Source organism: Chrysemys picta, chromosome 6 (genome assembly GCF_011386835.1).
Source record: "Chrysemys picta bellii isolate R12L10 chromosome 6, ASM1138683v2, whole genome shotgun sequence".
Classification (NCBI taxonomy): domain Eukaryota; kingdom Metazoa; phylum Chordata; order Testudines; family Emydidae; genus Chrysemys; species Chrysemys picta.
The window spans coordinates 4,982,214-4,998,607 of NC_088796.1; the positions used below are offsets into that span (position 1 = coordinate 4,982,214).

At 46.9% G+C, this 16,394-nt stretch overlaps 1 protein-coding gene across 6 annotated transcripts in view; it reads left to right on the forward strand.

The window, feature by feature from the left end:
- Positions 1 to 15,109, forward strand: part of FAM219A (family with sequence similarity 219 member A) — a 140,420-nt gene extending 125,311 nt beyond the window's left edge. For 3 of the 6 annotated variants that reach the window (XM_024103663.3, XM_024103661.3, XM_024103659.3), the window contains exon 6: positions 1,282 to 15,109. In XM_024103663.3, the coding sequence (XP_023959431.1) occupies positions 1,282 to 1,440 (159 nt within the window). In that variant the 3' untranslated portion in view covers positions 1,441 to 15,109. The remainder of the gene's footprint in view (positions 1 to 1,281) is intronic. The other 3 variants (XM_024103662.3, XM_024103660.3, XR_006174511.2) reach the window with 2 other exon arrangements.
- The last annotated feature ends 1,285 nt before the right edge of the window (positions 15,110 to 16,394 follow it).

A 16,394-nucleotide genomic window follows, 5' to 3' on the forward strand; every position in this document is an offset into this window, starting at 1 on the left:
AAACTCTTATTTTAATGGTACATTTTAGAATTAAACTCTGCACTAACGAACCAGAGGGAGCGAACCCCTTGCAAACAGGTGGACCAGAATTGCACTTGGTAGAGTTCTTTCCACTGGCAGCCATCCTCCCTCTCATCCTTTTTATTTTTTTCCTTCCCTTCCTCCAAGAAAAAAAAATTAGTGGCTTTGTGCAGCCTCAATTATCAGCTCTCTCATTGTGTAGAACCCCTGCCCCTGCCCTGCCGTTTGCCAGGCAGCCTGCCCTGTGCTGGGGCCCACATTTGAACTCTGAAAGTCAGGAGCTCTTAAAGTAATGCATGAGACTTGATAGGTTCCCGTGGCCACTTATCACTCTGGCTATGTCTACACTTCCACAGTAAGTCAACCTAAGTTACGCTACTCCTACTACGTAGCTTAAGTCGACTTACTGCGGTGTCTGCACCGCACTGGGTCGACTGGAGACACTCTCCCGTCGACTTTCCTTACTCTTCTCGTTCGGGGTGGAGTACTGGGGTCGACCGGAGAGCAATCTGCGGTTGATTTGGCGAGTCTTCACTAGACCCACTAAATCAACCCCCGGTGCATCAATCGCCGGAGCGCCGATCCGGCCGTAGTGTAGACATAGCCTCTGATTGCGTCTACACTGCAGCTGCTGGAGTAATTTCCAGCTCAAGGACACACATCCGCACTGACTTTGATCACCGAGCTAGCCCACTAAAAATAGCAGTGTAGCGGCGGCAGCATGGGCTAGCCACCCGAGTATAATCCTGTCCAAGATCCTAGCTAATGCACTCAGGCAGCTAACCAAGCCACCCGCCGTGCTGCTGCGGCTACACCGCTGTCTTTAGCACCCTACCTTGATCAAAGCTAGTAGGTGTATGTCTGCCCCAGCTGGGAATCACACCTCCCACTCCAGTGTAGGAGTACCCGGTGAGGCAGGGAAAGCGAGAGGCTTTCAGCAGCAGAAAAGGGGTCTGGAATTGTAACTCTTGGCAGCTGGGAAGGAAGTCTGCGTTGGTCCAGTGGTAGTGGGCGGAGGGCGTTTGGAAGCGTTCCAGGCTTCTTGTTTGTTTGGGTTGAGAGGGAATTGAAAGGGGGTGGCACCTGGGGATGCAGCTGGGACTCTGGTGGGATATTTTTCACTGCTGGAATGTTTGGCAGCTGGGAATGGAAGACAAATATGTCACATGTTCAGGAAACATCCTCCCATTCTGCACCATTTGCGGGGGGGGGTGGCGGGGCAAGTCTCAAGTATTTGACTGTTTGTCTCTTTGTCTGCAGCAGATCAACCAAGACTTGAACATCCAGCTGCTAAAGGATGGCTATCGGTTAGATGAGATCCCAGACGATGAGGACCTCGACCTAATCCCCCCTAAATCAGTCAACCCCACCTGCATGTGCTGCCAAGCCACCTCCTCCACCGCCTGCCACATCCAGTAATGAGGACGGCAGGCTGTGATCAGTGCTTTCCACTATAACTGTAAAACTTAACAGCCATTGCTTCCTCCTATGGTAGGACGTGCACCTCTTTGTGTTCATGGAGCCAGGAGAAACCAAAACTCCATTTTATGATTGGTTGATGAGTTATTTTAAGCTATGGTTAACAGACATAAGCTGCTCCAAGTGCCAGGCTGGAGTCTGAGCAATTGGCTGGTCTGGAAAGCTAATGCAAATGGGTCCAGTGATCCCTGGGTCTGGACAGGCTCTGGGTATGGTTTGTAAGGTGTATGTACTGGATTGAGAAGGATCAGATGTGGCTGCAGTTAATCCTACCCGTCACAACTAATCCAACTGCGAGTTCAACTGAGTCTAAGTTGTAAGGTCTTTCTAACCCGGGGAAAGGTCATTTTTTAATTCATTCACTGAAACTGATCAGTTTGTGCCAACCAAAATTGTACCTGAATAGGAACAGAGTGGAGTATTCTAGACTATGGCAGTGCTGCTGGCAAGGATTAATATACCCTGGAAATCAGTTACACTCAAACCGAACATGTAGGAGGAATTTCATTCTGGGTTAATACCAAACTTTACTTGGACTGTCATGTCACAGATCTGATGTAACCTACTGTTATTTCCATATGAGATTAGCAGCAAACAGATAAAATTCTGTCCACAATCCATCCATGCCCCTCCTGCATTCAATTTATTCCCAGGAGTAAACATACCATATCCATGAATTCAGTCCAGTCATATTTATTGGGTTTTGCCTCCAATGTTTAAGGGGAATTTTTGGGGCCCAGCTGCTGGCAAAAATCACAGTCCTTGTCCATTTAAGTAAAAAATATGTATATACCTAGGAAGAATCATAATGATACAGTCTTAAGGTCAGAACCAAAAAAGCAAGTTGAAGAAAGCACATGGTTTTTACAGTACACAGAGGTTCATGTTATCTTGACTTTGAGCCTCTTAGTGCCTATTGAAGAGATTTACCAACACTGTACGTCTGTGCATTTAGTGTTGCCATATGTTAGCAGGATAGGCAGTTTCCAGCAACAAGAGGATTGAGCAGGTTCCCATCATGAGGCGCACGAGGGAAACTGCTGTCATCCCACCTCTGCCCTATTCTGAGCCAGCCTTAGCTTGTGTTAGGGCGGTGCCAGTGGTGAAGGAACAGTTGTGTTTGCACAATGCTGTTCGTGTTCAGGAAACATGCCTCTAAGATCAGCAGATTTACTGCATCGCCAATTCAGGTTTGTTTTTAATGCCAGTGAATTTCCTGAATTACGAACCATATTGGCCTCCTGATATTTCTTTTAAACTTTTGGTGCAAAAGGTGCCCAAGAGTCAGGTAAATGTAGGGCCTGCGCTTATTATGCCATCAGACTAAATTCCTTGACATGAAACATGACTGCATATTCTTCTGCTTTGTCAGGAGGGACAAAAACTACCAACCTTGCTTTTAGTGCTTGCTTCGGGTATTGGTAATGAAAATATTTGAGGAAAACGAACCATTTTTCCAGTTTAAACTTCTTCTGGGAATTCCTTCATAGTGCAACACATATGCTTCAATTTCATCTTTCTGGAGTGTAAAATCCTTGTGTAAAAGTTAGATGCCATCAACTAACTCTTTAAAAGGACACTGTCAGCTGCTTTTAATAGCTTTAATCATTGTTGGCTTTTACTCTGTGTATGGCAAGATGCAGCATACTCTAGTGGTCTGAGCACAGGATTAGAGCACAGGGGCTCCTGGGTTCTAGAGCACAGGGGCTCCTGGGTTCTAGAGCACAGGGGCTCCTGGGTTCTAGAGCACAGCTCCACCACTCGCTTGTGTGGCCTTGAACAAGTCACTCAAACTGTGTTTTCCCCATCTGTAAAATGGCAGAATACTTACCTACCTCACAGGACATTGTGAGGTTATGCTGCCGTTGTTTATAGCACTTTACATCTATAAGTGCTAACTGCCCTTTGCAAATCCTCTGAGACTTTTGGAAACGGAATGTTCCCCTATTGATCTTGCCCTTTTTAATCACTTGGCAACTATTGAGGTGGAAGTTTTCCCAAACGTTTCTAGAGAAGCACAAATCGTCAGCCATCGTGTGCCCGCTTCACCTTTGATGCCAGCAGAAATGGTGCTCAGCTTTGGGAATAACTAGGCAGAAGAGGCGCTCTCACAAAATGATATGTGTAGAGACAAGATGGTTTTTGATTCTTAGGAGTAATGAGTGGGGAATGTGGCCAAATATTTTTTTTAAAGGTCAAATTTTATACTAAAATTATTTGACAGTGTCCCTTTAAAGGGCTGTATTAATACAGGCTTTCAAACTGCTGATTAAAACTTTATAGACTGAGACTACATAGTATAGTATTCATACGAACACCAACATCATCATCATATTCATCCTCTGGGGCAAGCACAGCTGCTCAAACTTTGCCCAACTGGGAGCATTGCCTGTTAGGGGTCTGGTGCCCCAGTGCTCTGCACCTACTTTGTATTTAAATACAATGGCATGGCCTGTGCCAGACTACAGGTCCCAGCATGCAAAGCCTCTGTCCTTATACCGAGCGTGTCCTGGTATGCAGATCAAGATGGAGCACTCCATGCTGGGATTAATAGTCTTCATAGGCTGCCCCACCATATTAAAGAAGAGACCTCACCTGCTGATGTGATGACTATTGCCCCAAGGGAGCAGGAACAAATGCTTTTATTTCTTCTGGTTTCAATTTTTTTTGGCCTCCTGCCCCAAATGCATTATTTTAATAGCCCACCCCACTCCACCCCCAGCGCGCGCACACACACACACACACACACACACACACACACCACCTTTTGGGCTGTGAAATAAGCACATGCTTCCAGTTTAACCCTTTAGGATCTGCGTGAGAGGGATGCTCAGTGTTTGGGGAAGATAGGAGGGAGGTGAAGACTATGTTTAAATATTAATTACACTACAGGTACTTTCATGGTATCTACAAACCATGCTCCATGACGGGCGCTTTCTACAGATTCTACAGAAATCACATGCTGAGTTTGTTTCATTCCCCATTCACAAAGGGGTTTGGTTGCACAAACAGCTGGCTTAGCATGATCAGTACAGATCCATAAAATGGAAACTTTTGGCTTCTCCTCACTCTGTGCTTTGTGTCCATGTATTTCACCAGGGGGATAAACTAGATGGGGTAGAAAGAAAAGCAGTGATCAATGTAGGGTTGGATTCAGGAAATGCATTGAGAAAATGCACATGTGGCTATTATAGAAAGTTGACCAATAATCCTGCTCCACTACGGCTTCTCGTGCAGACTATGAACTTGTTGTTTAACAAAAAGAAAAGGACTCTGGTGGGAGGTTGGGGAGGGGTATTAATCTGAAAAATGGCTAGTTAAGCCTGGCTCTCCCTGCATGGCCTCATGTCCCAGACTTTGGTTCAGTGGATGGCTTCTCTTGCCTCATGCCACTCAAAGGAGTATATTAAACTATACCTGGCAATGTACATGGAGATTCTGTAGCGCTGTTTCTCAGCCCCAGGAGACGAGGAAAGAAAAGGGAGGATGTCCCTCACTTTCCACTTCAGCTGGAGAACACATTTATAAAACTGCCAGAGTGTTCTCATGTCAGCCGACTGCTTGAAAGAGAGCACTTGATATCCCGATGCATCCCTTATTTCAAGGTGACTATAGTCACCCTAAACCACAAGGCGTTCTCAAGAAGAGTCTTACTTTATCAAAAGTTCCATCTTCCAATCCCAAACCCTCACGGGCCACATTACAACTCCACACAGGGCGAAAGCCTGGGTCACCATTAGCTGAAATTATCACGCAGACTCTGTTTGCCTGACAATTTGGAAAATGTTCTTACATTGACTCTTGGACCCCACAAATTTATGTCCACTTGATGCCTCTAAAATCAAAGCCCCTCTGCTTGATGCATATTAGGGTTCTTAATTTTAGTCATCATAAAATAATGGAATTTAATCACATCCCTTCCTGTCTATCAGGTCTTAACTTCCATATTGACTCTAGTATGTGAGACCTCAGCGTACAGATTTGGCTCGCCATCTGGGATGACGACTGCCCCATTTCCAAAGATTAACACCATAAATAGGGACTCTCTATATTTCTGCCACACTGGGATGGGCGAGTGATAGTCTCTGTGTGGTGTGTTGCTCCCAATGAAGGAATGGGGGGAGGGGTAGCTCAGTGGTTTGACCTGCTAAACCCAGGGTTGAGAGTTCAATCCTTGAGGGGGCCACTTAGGGATCTGGGGCAAAATCAGTACTTGGTCCTGCTAGTGAAGGCAGAGGGCTGGACTTGATGACCTTTCAGGGTCCCTTCCAGTTCTATGAGATAGGTATCTCTCCCTATTAAATATATATATATATACTCAACAAACCCATTGTAAAGTTCTGTCTACCCTCAGTATTTGTGAGTCACCTATACTGATCATCCTTGTATCTAAACACCTATGTATCCCAGTATGTGACTGAGATGCAGGGCAGGTTGGGACCAAGTTATCTTGCATTGGCACAATGTATTGCAATATAGTGTCCAAAATGGGATGATTCTGATTCATTCTAGTCTGGCTCTTCTTCCACTTAAATCCACCAAAAGTGATTATGTAGAAAAATTCAGTTGATGCCCTAAACAGTCACATATTCAGAGGTAGGGTTGCCAACTCTCCAGGATTGGCCTGGAGTCTCCCGGAATTGGCATCAATCTCCCGGTGACTGCTGAAAGCAATCTGGGGGATTTTAATAGGATATTTTAAGAAAATGACATTGTCATTGGGAGGGGTGGAAATCTCCTGGAATAGCTTCAGTCAGAGGTGGCAATCCTATTCTGTGGATCTCTGTATCCAATGCCCTGGACCATCAGGGTCTAGGAGCACCGTAGAGGCTATTGATCAGAGCAGCATTGTGAAGCTCTGGAGAGGAGTCAGATACCATCTCAAAAGGAAGAGGGGATGTGACAGGAAGTCTTAGGGGCTTTAGAAGCAGTAAAAGGGTGGGGAAATCTTTTGCAGTCTGGAGGGGAGGGAAGGGGGGTCAAGTTGAGCTGGGGGGGGGAGAGAGGGAATCTTAGCTGATGACAAACTGCTGTCACCTTGTAATGAGCTTGGCTCACAAGCTTCTCAACCACTGCACTAACTTAGCAATGCACACTGGAAAATGGAGCAGAGGGGGCTTCCTAGTCCACTAGCCAGTAGCCCTGCTTTAGTCCTTCGGGTGCCCTTTTTCCACGTTGCAGGTACATGTACGGAGATCTTTTGAAGGAAGGAAGCTTGATGTCATCTAACTAGGGCCACTGGCCTTAGGCTTGTCTGATGAGATGTTTTCCCAGCTATGAAGCCAACCCTCAGGGAGCGAAGAGCCCGCTGAGTCCTTCTCTGATGTATGTTGCTTACCACATATCTTATCTGGATTGAATTTTAGATGTTGTATCCTCCAGCTAGGCTCTTCTCTGTAATCTTTTCCTCTGCCCTTCCTGACAGCGTATTTATTCTATCAGACCATGTGCCTTTTGGGCTGATGTGCTATTTGGGCTGTCTTGTCTGTGCCTGTCTAGAACCTGAATAAATAGCTGGGGTGGAGCGGGGGTAGCAGTAAAGCAGTGTCCCCACTGACTGGACTTGCCAGAAGAGCACAGGGTAGGCCATACTGCTTTTCTTCAGCTTTGGTATCTGCCCTCCAATTGCCCCATCCCAGAGGGGGTGTTGGCTTCTCTTCGGCTGCATCCCGGCTTGCACCTTCATAGCTCAATTCCTCCGCAGAATCCTTGTGTCGTGGTGGTTGTGGCACCTGTTCTTAGGCCTCATTGCAGCCAGTGCAAAGGAGTCCGGGAGGTTTGATAAATAAGCTGCCTGCTGTACATGACTGAGCAGAAACGGGGAAGAGGCCTTTGAAAGAGGACAGGACCCAGTTGAGCGCCAGGTGGGAGGAGAAAAGGAGGCAGTGACAGGGGGTGCTGCCAAGTGCCTTCTTAGCTTAGGGCAGGTCCTGGTTGTCCGACCTAATCTGCTTCTGTAAGGTGCTGTTACAAGCAGGATGCAAATCTCGCTTGCTGCGCACCCACCGGAAACCAACCCGAAAGCCAATGGGGGATGAAAGATGCTAACTGCAGAAAATCCGCTAATAATCTCAATCCGCAGAGTGATGTCCTGGCCTCTGCTACACACTTGCTGTGACCTTGCCTCTGTCCAGGGCTAGAATTCTGTCTCACAGGGGTGATGAGGCTGCATTTATCATTGGCAGGTGCTTTGGGATCCTTTGACGAAAGGTGCTAGAGCTGACGGGTGAAGAAAATGAAAAAACTACATTTAAAACGGTCAGATGTCTTTTAAAAATCCAAATCCACAAAGAGCAGCGGTGCAGCTCCCCCTCCCTTGATGTAGCGGCGTCTGATGGTGCAACGTGCCAGAAGGCCTCAGGGTGGAGTGTCTGAGCGCCCAGCCGCGCTGTCCATCGTCAGCAGGATGAAGGCGCTGAAGAGGGCAGGTGGATGTACAGGCGTGGGAGAGAGCAAGTTGGATTAATGGTGGAAACGAGCAGCACGGCAGCGGCTCTGATGTGTGAGGGAGTTTCCGTGGGACGCTTCCTGTGCTGTGTTTTCTGTGCACGTAACAATTTAAGGTATAAATTAAAACTTTCCTCCCTCTCTTGGCTTTCAGGCTCTCTCTCTCTCTGGGCCCTCCCTTCACCTTCCATTCTTCCTCCAAGCCCGCACTGAATATGGCTGCTGCTACGCAGAATTCAGTTTGCCTTGTCATCTGAGCATTGCTTGACTCAGCACGCATGGGCCATCGCCGTAGGCCCGGCATTTGAATCAAAGTTAACTCGTCCTTGCTCCACCCCTGACTTCCCTTCAGAGCTGACAGCAGGATTCAGGAGTGCTCTTTTCTTTCTCCTGGTCTTGGCCCCTGTAGACATAGAACAGTGTATGTAGATGCCCAGGCAGGGCCTTGGGGAGGACAATATGGGTTAAATTGTTTAGATTGTTGTGACATAGGAGCCTGGTGGAGGGTAGTAACTGTAAAGGTCCGCTGGGGCGCGGGGGTGCTGTGGTACGTTACAAGCTCTCACAGTGCTGAGTCCACAACTCCTATCAAAGTCAGTCAGTCGCTGGTGCTCAGGATCGGTCCCTTTCTGCCTGTGTGCCCCTCGTGGGCGGGTGTAATAGCACTGGGAGATAGCCACCGTGCTGCTCAGCTTTGCTGAAAGCACGGCCTCTTTCTCACTTTCACTCTGCGGTTCCCTGTGTCTGAGGGTTTGCTTCAGACTTTGACCTGCATCGCACCAGACAAGCCGGCCTCTGTTACCAGAACCGTGAATGTGAGCATGGCAGGGACAGCGTTCCGACCCAGACAAATCCAGACCCAGAAAGACCGGTGACTTAGCCTGAAAGTGCTGTGAACTGGAGCAGTCTACAACAAACTAACACGTGAGCATCTCAGACAGACAGGATACAGGCATCTGTCCTTTTCTGTGAGACTCAGTGTTCGCAGCTGGTGGAAGCTGGCACCTGACGCTCAGGCATTAAGCCCATTCCTTTGTGTTGTGTAGGATAAGTTGCAGTGTTAAAGGCAGTTTCCACCAAATTTGAAACTACGTCTCTGTGAGGGGTTGTGTCGCCACCTGCCCTGCAATGCTGGGTACCTTCAAAGATGTGCTGCTGTGTTTGACAGCTCTGATCCCAACAGTCAGCCTACAAGCATTCAGGTCATAACCTGGCTTCCAGTGCCCAGTTACTTTTCGCAGGGTGACCCCAACACCCTCCAGTTCCAATTTTTTACCCAAATCATCTGCCCTGAAGTGTCCACTACACCAGTGTGACAATCTGCTGGGGTCCCCAGAATTATGAATTACTGTGTTACCCCTCTCAGCCTCCACAAGTGTGAGTCTGCCTACTGCTAAGCTGTGTGACAACTCCTGACACCCCAGCTTGTCCGCCTTGCCAGCAAACCCTTCAGGACTCTGCCAGTCCAAACCTGGCCTTGCAGGTAACAACAGCGAACCCCACCTCCCGAGTTCCCCAGAGATATTCCCCTGCAGTGTCCAGCCCTCTCGCTGGAGACACAGATGTTATTGTTCATTGCTCCTTTAAAGAGCAGCCCATCGATTTAATGGGGGTTTCACTCTTCTTTCAATCACAGCACTGAATTGGATTTATAGTAGAAGTAAAACCCGTTTATTAAACAAAAAGTCATGGGTTTAAGTGTTACAAGCAAACAAAAGTAAAAATATGCTTCTGAGACTAAAACTTAACTTCAGCAAGTTACAGCCTTTCCCTAAACAGGTTTCTCAGGGACATCAGCTGCTTTGGTTGAAGGATCCAACATTCTGTGATGGCGACCAGGATGGCTTCCTGTTTCTGCTACTTTCTCCCAGAATTCACTGACCCTGTTACAAGAGCTGAGAAGGATCCCTGCTGGTTTTCCCTTCCAGTTGACTTCCCATCCCCCCACTGATTCGAATGTAAACAGGGCTTCCATTGTTTCGATTCTATAATACTTAATTTGCATTGAAGACAGGCAGAAACCTTCCCTCCTATCTGGGAGAAAACCTGTTTCTCCCTGTGTTTGGTCCCAGCCTTTAAAGGATAATGGCAGTGAATATCCAGAATCCCTCAGGTAGTGCTAATGAATGCATTTCACACTGATATGCATCACCAGTGTGTCACAGGCTTTCCTGAAAGACCTTGCTTGCTACACTCTTACAATACAATGATATTATACCCAATCAGTTCCTTCAAGTACTTACTGTTCGAGGTTCACACACCCTGTCTTTATAGCCCCAGTGGACCTTTGAAATGAGTTCTTTGAAAAGTCAACCCAGCCCAAGCTTCTCTCTCCTGCCGCAGTGTAGATGCCAGGCTGTCATCCCACAGTTCATTCATCCTGCTTCAAGAGGCAGGAAGGCTGCCTGGAGGGTGCTGTCTCAACCCCATGTTGAGATTAAGTATCATCTTGTCCCACTTGCTCTCCTGAGGGCTTTATTTACCTTGTCTGTAAATGTCCTTTTCCTTGTCTTTGGTCACACCTGGCCTAAATTACATTGGAGACACATTCAAGCAAGTGGAACCACATTCCTTTGTCTGGAACAGGCGTGCAAACACTGCAGGCCCAAACCATGTTCAGAACACTTTTGCAGCACAGTATCTTTAAAGTCCTTTGTGGCTTTACCGGGCATACCCCATGCAGTGATTTTCATGTTACCAGGTTGTATACTTAGATGTCACCTTTTAGATACAGATGGACAACAATGTGTTAGGTGTGGTGAGTTTGTCAGGCCTGACACACACAGCTGACACAGAGTAGAGACCCACCCTTGGGCCTGGGTGTCAGCGTCTCTCCTCTGCACCCATCTCTGTGGTATCTCGGAGTCTGTGACATCCATCGGACAGCAGCACCCGAACTGTGTCCAACTGAGAACGTCGCTGGGAGGCCAAAGGCCTGCCGGCTGATTGGAGATTGCAGTGGCCTGTGCAGACTACAGGGACCCAGCATGAGTCGAACTAAAGAACATCGCCTTGGGCTGGAACGTTGCACTCGGGGATTTCCCGGGAGCCGCACTTTTGTACGAAAGGGAAGGTAGTTGTAGAACACCGCGACTTTGGGGGTTGTAGGCTGCTCCTTTTGGCCCCCTTGCCATCAACGTGTGTCGCAGCCTTCCCCTGCAGCCGCAGGTGGCAGTTGCTCCCGGGATCTTCCAAATCCAGTGGGAGCTAGTGACAGGTCTGATTCCATCTTTTCCTTTAGCGACGTGCCTTAGTGAAAGATGGGTTTGCGTTTGGAACAAGAGTGTCTTGCTGATCATCCCTTGCCCGTGACGCAGCTATTTCCATAGTAACAAATGATGATCGAAGCAGTGGAGTTACATCAAGCGAGGAGAAGGTATAATGCAGCCTTCATTGCAATGCGGCTGTCTCAGACATGTCACCACCACAGGCACCAGAAAAACAAAAGCACCCAGTGAAATAAGTCCCATTCCCTGTAGGGATGTTTGTTTCCAGAGTTGCATTTTCTTCCCTGGTTACTCACTTGGTTCTGCTCTTTCCTGATATTGCATTGTTCTGATGCCCAGACTGTATTTAACAAGAATTCCTGCTCTCTTTCCCAGTTACCTCAGTCCCCCTACTCCTTCCAAAAGGGTAAAGGAATCAATTTTTACCAGTTACTTTCCAGCTGATGTGCATATGGGCTTTTAGCATCCCCCACCTCCCAGCTGTCTCTGCTCAACCTATTGCAAATTACTTGTATTTGAAAAGCTCACACCGATAATGGCCCAGGTGCATTGACGTCTAATACCTTGGGGGTGTAGCCAGTCCTGGCAGTTGGCTATACCAAGGCAAATCAAAGTGGGCGTTAGGCCAGAGGGAGAGCCTACAAACAAATTGATGGCGGAGTAGCGGGAACCAGTTTTGATTTCCGTCCAAAAAACTCAGTCCCCTTGGGATGTCTCCTGTGTAATGTGTTCTGAGGGTTACAATGGCTAACTGAAAATCGGTGTCTCTCATCCATGGAGTAGGGCAGAGTCACCGCTGGCTTTATAGAAGCAGAGAATCCAATCTAAATACAAGGCATAGAAGGGCTTGAGTTTCGGGCTGGTGGTTCTTTCATGTCTGACTTCCCCATGTATAAAAGAAGCACAGGATTAAAACAGCCTCTACTCACCTCTCCCATGAAAGGCCGCTGCAGCCACTTGGCTCAGCATTCAGAGTTCGTGTTCTGCGTTAGATGGGTCCAACCTTCAAAGTTCTGATCCAGATCCAGACTTCTCAGAGTTCAAGGAGATTTGGATCTGGCTCTTGGTGTGGGCTCATGTCTACTTTCTTGTAATAACGAATTTCTCTCTATGAAGGCGGTGGAAAAAATGGACGTTGGATTACAAGCAGTTGTCATCCTTCCTTCATGCTAAGGTTTTTCCTCTGCAGGGGAGATGTTTCCTTCCTCATTTTTCCCTTTCCTTTCAGCCCCAAAGGCTGAGTCATGAGAACACCCTTTGGGCAGAAGAGACGTACCTCTCTCCCTTCCAAGCTGTTCATGGAGTAAATCCGAGACATCACTAGAGTGATACAGGGAGCTTTCTCTCCTGGGTGCTGGGTGCTATCCAGCTTCCCCAGCTGGCCCAGGTCCTGCCGGCGCATGAGCAAAGTCCCAAACGCAGGTTCCAAGCAGGAGTTAGCTAACATCTGCAGAAGCTTAAAGAATCAAACTAAGCAACTAATATTGGCAGCTGGCTTCTACCTGACATCAAGGCCTTACATTGCTCCAGTCAGAGATGAGGTTACTTTTCTGCGGCGTAGCAGCCGGCAGCTCTGAAATGCTGATTTTAATTGAGACCTTAAATTAAATGCACAAAAAGCCTTTCAACTTGGAGGATGTTGCTGTGCAAAGGAGGGGTGTTGCTTTCTCTTAAGCAATACTAGAGACGGATCTGAACCAGAACACAAGTTCCAAAGCCCTTTGGACTCAGGGGACATTTGACCGCAGATCTGACCTCCAGGAGTCAGACCCACCTCTCACTGTAGTACGGGTGGTATTCACATGGATTCGTAGGTCCCATGATGGAGATGCATGGCGAATGGTCAACCAATTAGCCACTTGCTATGCTATGTCCTATCCCATCTTGATGTGCCCTGCAGGGAAAGCAGACTTCCTGGTAAGGTTGTTGTTTTGTGGTTAGAAGGCTCTCATGAAAACTCTTAAGTCTCTTTCAAGGAGAAGAAGTGGAAAGTTTTTTTGCACATTTTTAACCAGTTTTACTCCTTCCGCAGGGGTTACTGAGCCTTTTAAAGAAGGAAACGAACCGCCATTTTAATAGCATTCTAGAGGATTCTGAAAGCAGGAGTCATCTTGCATGCAATGTCGTTCTGTGCGGTAACATGCTACTTGCAAATCTCCTTGTACATACTGTAGATGAGTCACCTTGTGCTCTGTGTAGGGGTGGGGGCAGGAGATACGATGCTGACCATCATGTCAAACAGCTACAGCTTCCCAAAACCAGAGAATCAGACAAGGTAGGGGGCGGGAGGGGAGAAAGCAGCAGCAGCAGCAACTGTAAAAGTATAACTAGTTGTAACAGGTAAACTTTGGTATCCGTGTCCAGTGGTTAGCTCTAGACTTGCAAGCCTTGTTATATTGCACACACCCTCCATTCACACCTGTTGTCGTTTTCTTCATATGAACTAGTGATGAATGACATAGATTGTTGTATCCAAATGACTCTCAGACCAGTTCTGCCCCCTTTCCCACCCAAATCCAAGATGGCAAAGATAGTTGAGCAACAAAAAATTGTTGACAGTCACTAGTTTTAGTTTATTCATTGGGTTTTTTTCTCCCCTCTATTTTTAAGCTTCTTTATCTGAACACACACACACATATATATATATAGGTGATCATATTCTTCAAATACTTGAAAGGGGTTGTGTAGAAGTTGCTTGCCATCTTCCAGAAGGCCCACCGGCACCTTGCCGCCATGCACCTTACTAGAAATGTATTTGGTCGATATAGGTGAGATCTGGCATTGCCTTTCTTGCATACACTACAGTTGACGAGGATCCACCCATAGACGCTGGCAGAAAGTGGCTACTGTCCCTTTTTGTTTTGTGGAGGTAGAGGGGAATTTTTTTGCACTAAGATTATTTGTCAACCTCAAAATGGTCAACTTGCAGGGTTCATTAATACCCAGGATTAATCCGATGTGCCAGAGTCCTGCTCAGGCCTTTGCATTCGTCAAAATGGCAAATACCTTGGCTGTATCTGTACAATGGGTCACAGAGTACAGTGGTTTGTAGTGATTATTTTTTTCCTTCTGTGGAATTAAACAGGCCTCTGCTTTCAGCAGTGTTGTGTTGATCTCCATTGTTTATGAGGATAGCAGCATAGGAGAGCTCAACTCTTTACTGTGTCTAGACCCATCCTGAAGGTAAACCTTGTGCTCTGCATTAAAAACCGTGTCAAAGCATTGCCAAGATATCAATTCACTGCATGAAGTCCGAGACAGCAGACGACAGGAGGTGTTTGTGGGTCACTGGAATTGAGCTCTTCTTTGGATCAGTTACATGGAATTTCCTTCTCGTGGAGAGAACTCCTGACCTCTCAGTTGGTCTCAAACCAAGAGATGAATTTCCATCCCAGTCTGGCTCTCGGGTGTAGTGAAATGTAGCTGAAACTGCCAAATACAAAATGGCATTAAGTATAGGGTTCGGCCTAACCAATCATTTAATTAGGAAGAAGAGATGATTTTCATAGCTTGGCCTTGTTCCACGTTAAGAAACTGCTAGTCATTTGGCACAGCCAGGCATATTAATGCCACGCTTCACTTGTCAATTTGGTTTCTTTCTAGTTTTGGTTTATTTCCACTCTGGAAGTGTCAGCCCGTATCTTCTAAAGAATGGGTTTTAATTTTCCTTTCCTGTTCAGAACCTGTAGCACACTGGTGTATTTCCACTCCCGTCTGTGTAGAGTATTGCCTTAAACAGATCCGTTGTGTTGTGGTTTTTTTTGTTTTTTTTTTTTACGGTCAGTTTTATGCATTAATTTATTTTCAAATGTGTTTTTTGGAAAACATGAAACGTGTATAATATTTTTTTAACATTTCCATTGCAGTATTTATCATTGTTACTGGTTGTGTGTAGTGTAACAGAATTAACGATATTAAAAAGCATACATATGAAACCTGCGTCCTTCATTGGAAATAACCGTGCCGGCTGTTGGAAGAGGTGAGAGGATAGCAACAGTGGTAACGACATATATGTTTCTTTAAAACAACGCTAGATTCCCTGTATCTAAACATATCTCTTCTGCCCATTACCACTAGCAATGACTGGAGCCTGATTTAGATGGTGCTGAGAACCCAGAACTCATATTGAAGACTTAGACCTCTAAAGAAAACTTAGACCTCTAAGGGTATGTCTACCCTACCTGCCAGATCGGCAGGCAGCGATCAATCCAGCAGGGATCAATTTATCGCGTCTAGTCTAGATGTGATAAATCGACCCCTGAGCGCTCTCCCGTCGACTCCGGTACTCCAGCGCCGCGAGAGGTGCAGGCGGAGTCGACGGGGGAGCGGCAGCAGTCGACTCACCGCGGTGAAGACACCACGGTAAGTCGATCTAAGTACATCGACTTCAGCTACGTTATTCACGTAGCTGAAGTTGCGTAACTTAGATCGACACCCCCCAATTCCTCCCCCAGTGTAGACCAGGGCTAAAGAAAACTCAGACCATAAAAGCGGTAGTTAGAGCATTCTCCAGAGTGTTCCGTCCCCGGAGCTACTGACGGAGTTAGAAGGGGGAAGTGAACAATGGGATTAGGTATCTAACCATGGAGATGCTCACTCACAAATTCAGCTGGTCTCTAGACTCTGGCTCAAGAAGGAACTTCCCCCAGGGATATATTGGCAGGGACCGCAGAATTTTCACTTTCTTCCGAAGCACTGAGTGAGAATCCACCATTGGGATCCAGTGGGTCTGTCTCATGTAATCAGTTTCCTCCGTGGTTGAGGGCTTTGGGGCTGTTCAGTGCTTCTCTTCACAGGCTGCCTCTCTGGAGAAGAGTATCAGGGGGTAGCCGTGTTAGTCTGTATCTACAAAAACAACAAGGAGTCTGGTGGCACCTTAAAGACTAACAGATATATTTGGGCATAAGCTTTCGTGAGTAAAAACCTCACTTCTTCGGATGCATGGAGTGCGAAAATCCACCCTGTCGTGTTCTTTTCCACACAGACACAATTTGTTCTTTGTGGCGTTTATTAAGAAGTTTGGCCCAGCAGGGGTGGTCACTGCTCATCTATCTCATGGGCGGGATAAATTTGCTGAGGCAGCAACTATCACCTGGCACATTTCAAGCAAAATACACTGTCTCTCCCTAGAAAGGAGAGGTGGATACATTTCCTTAGTAGTCCAAGTCCTGGTTTAAAACAGGAATAGGACTAGTTATCTTCGCTTCATGTCCCAAATTG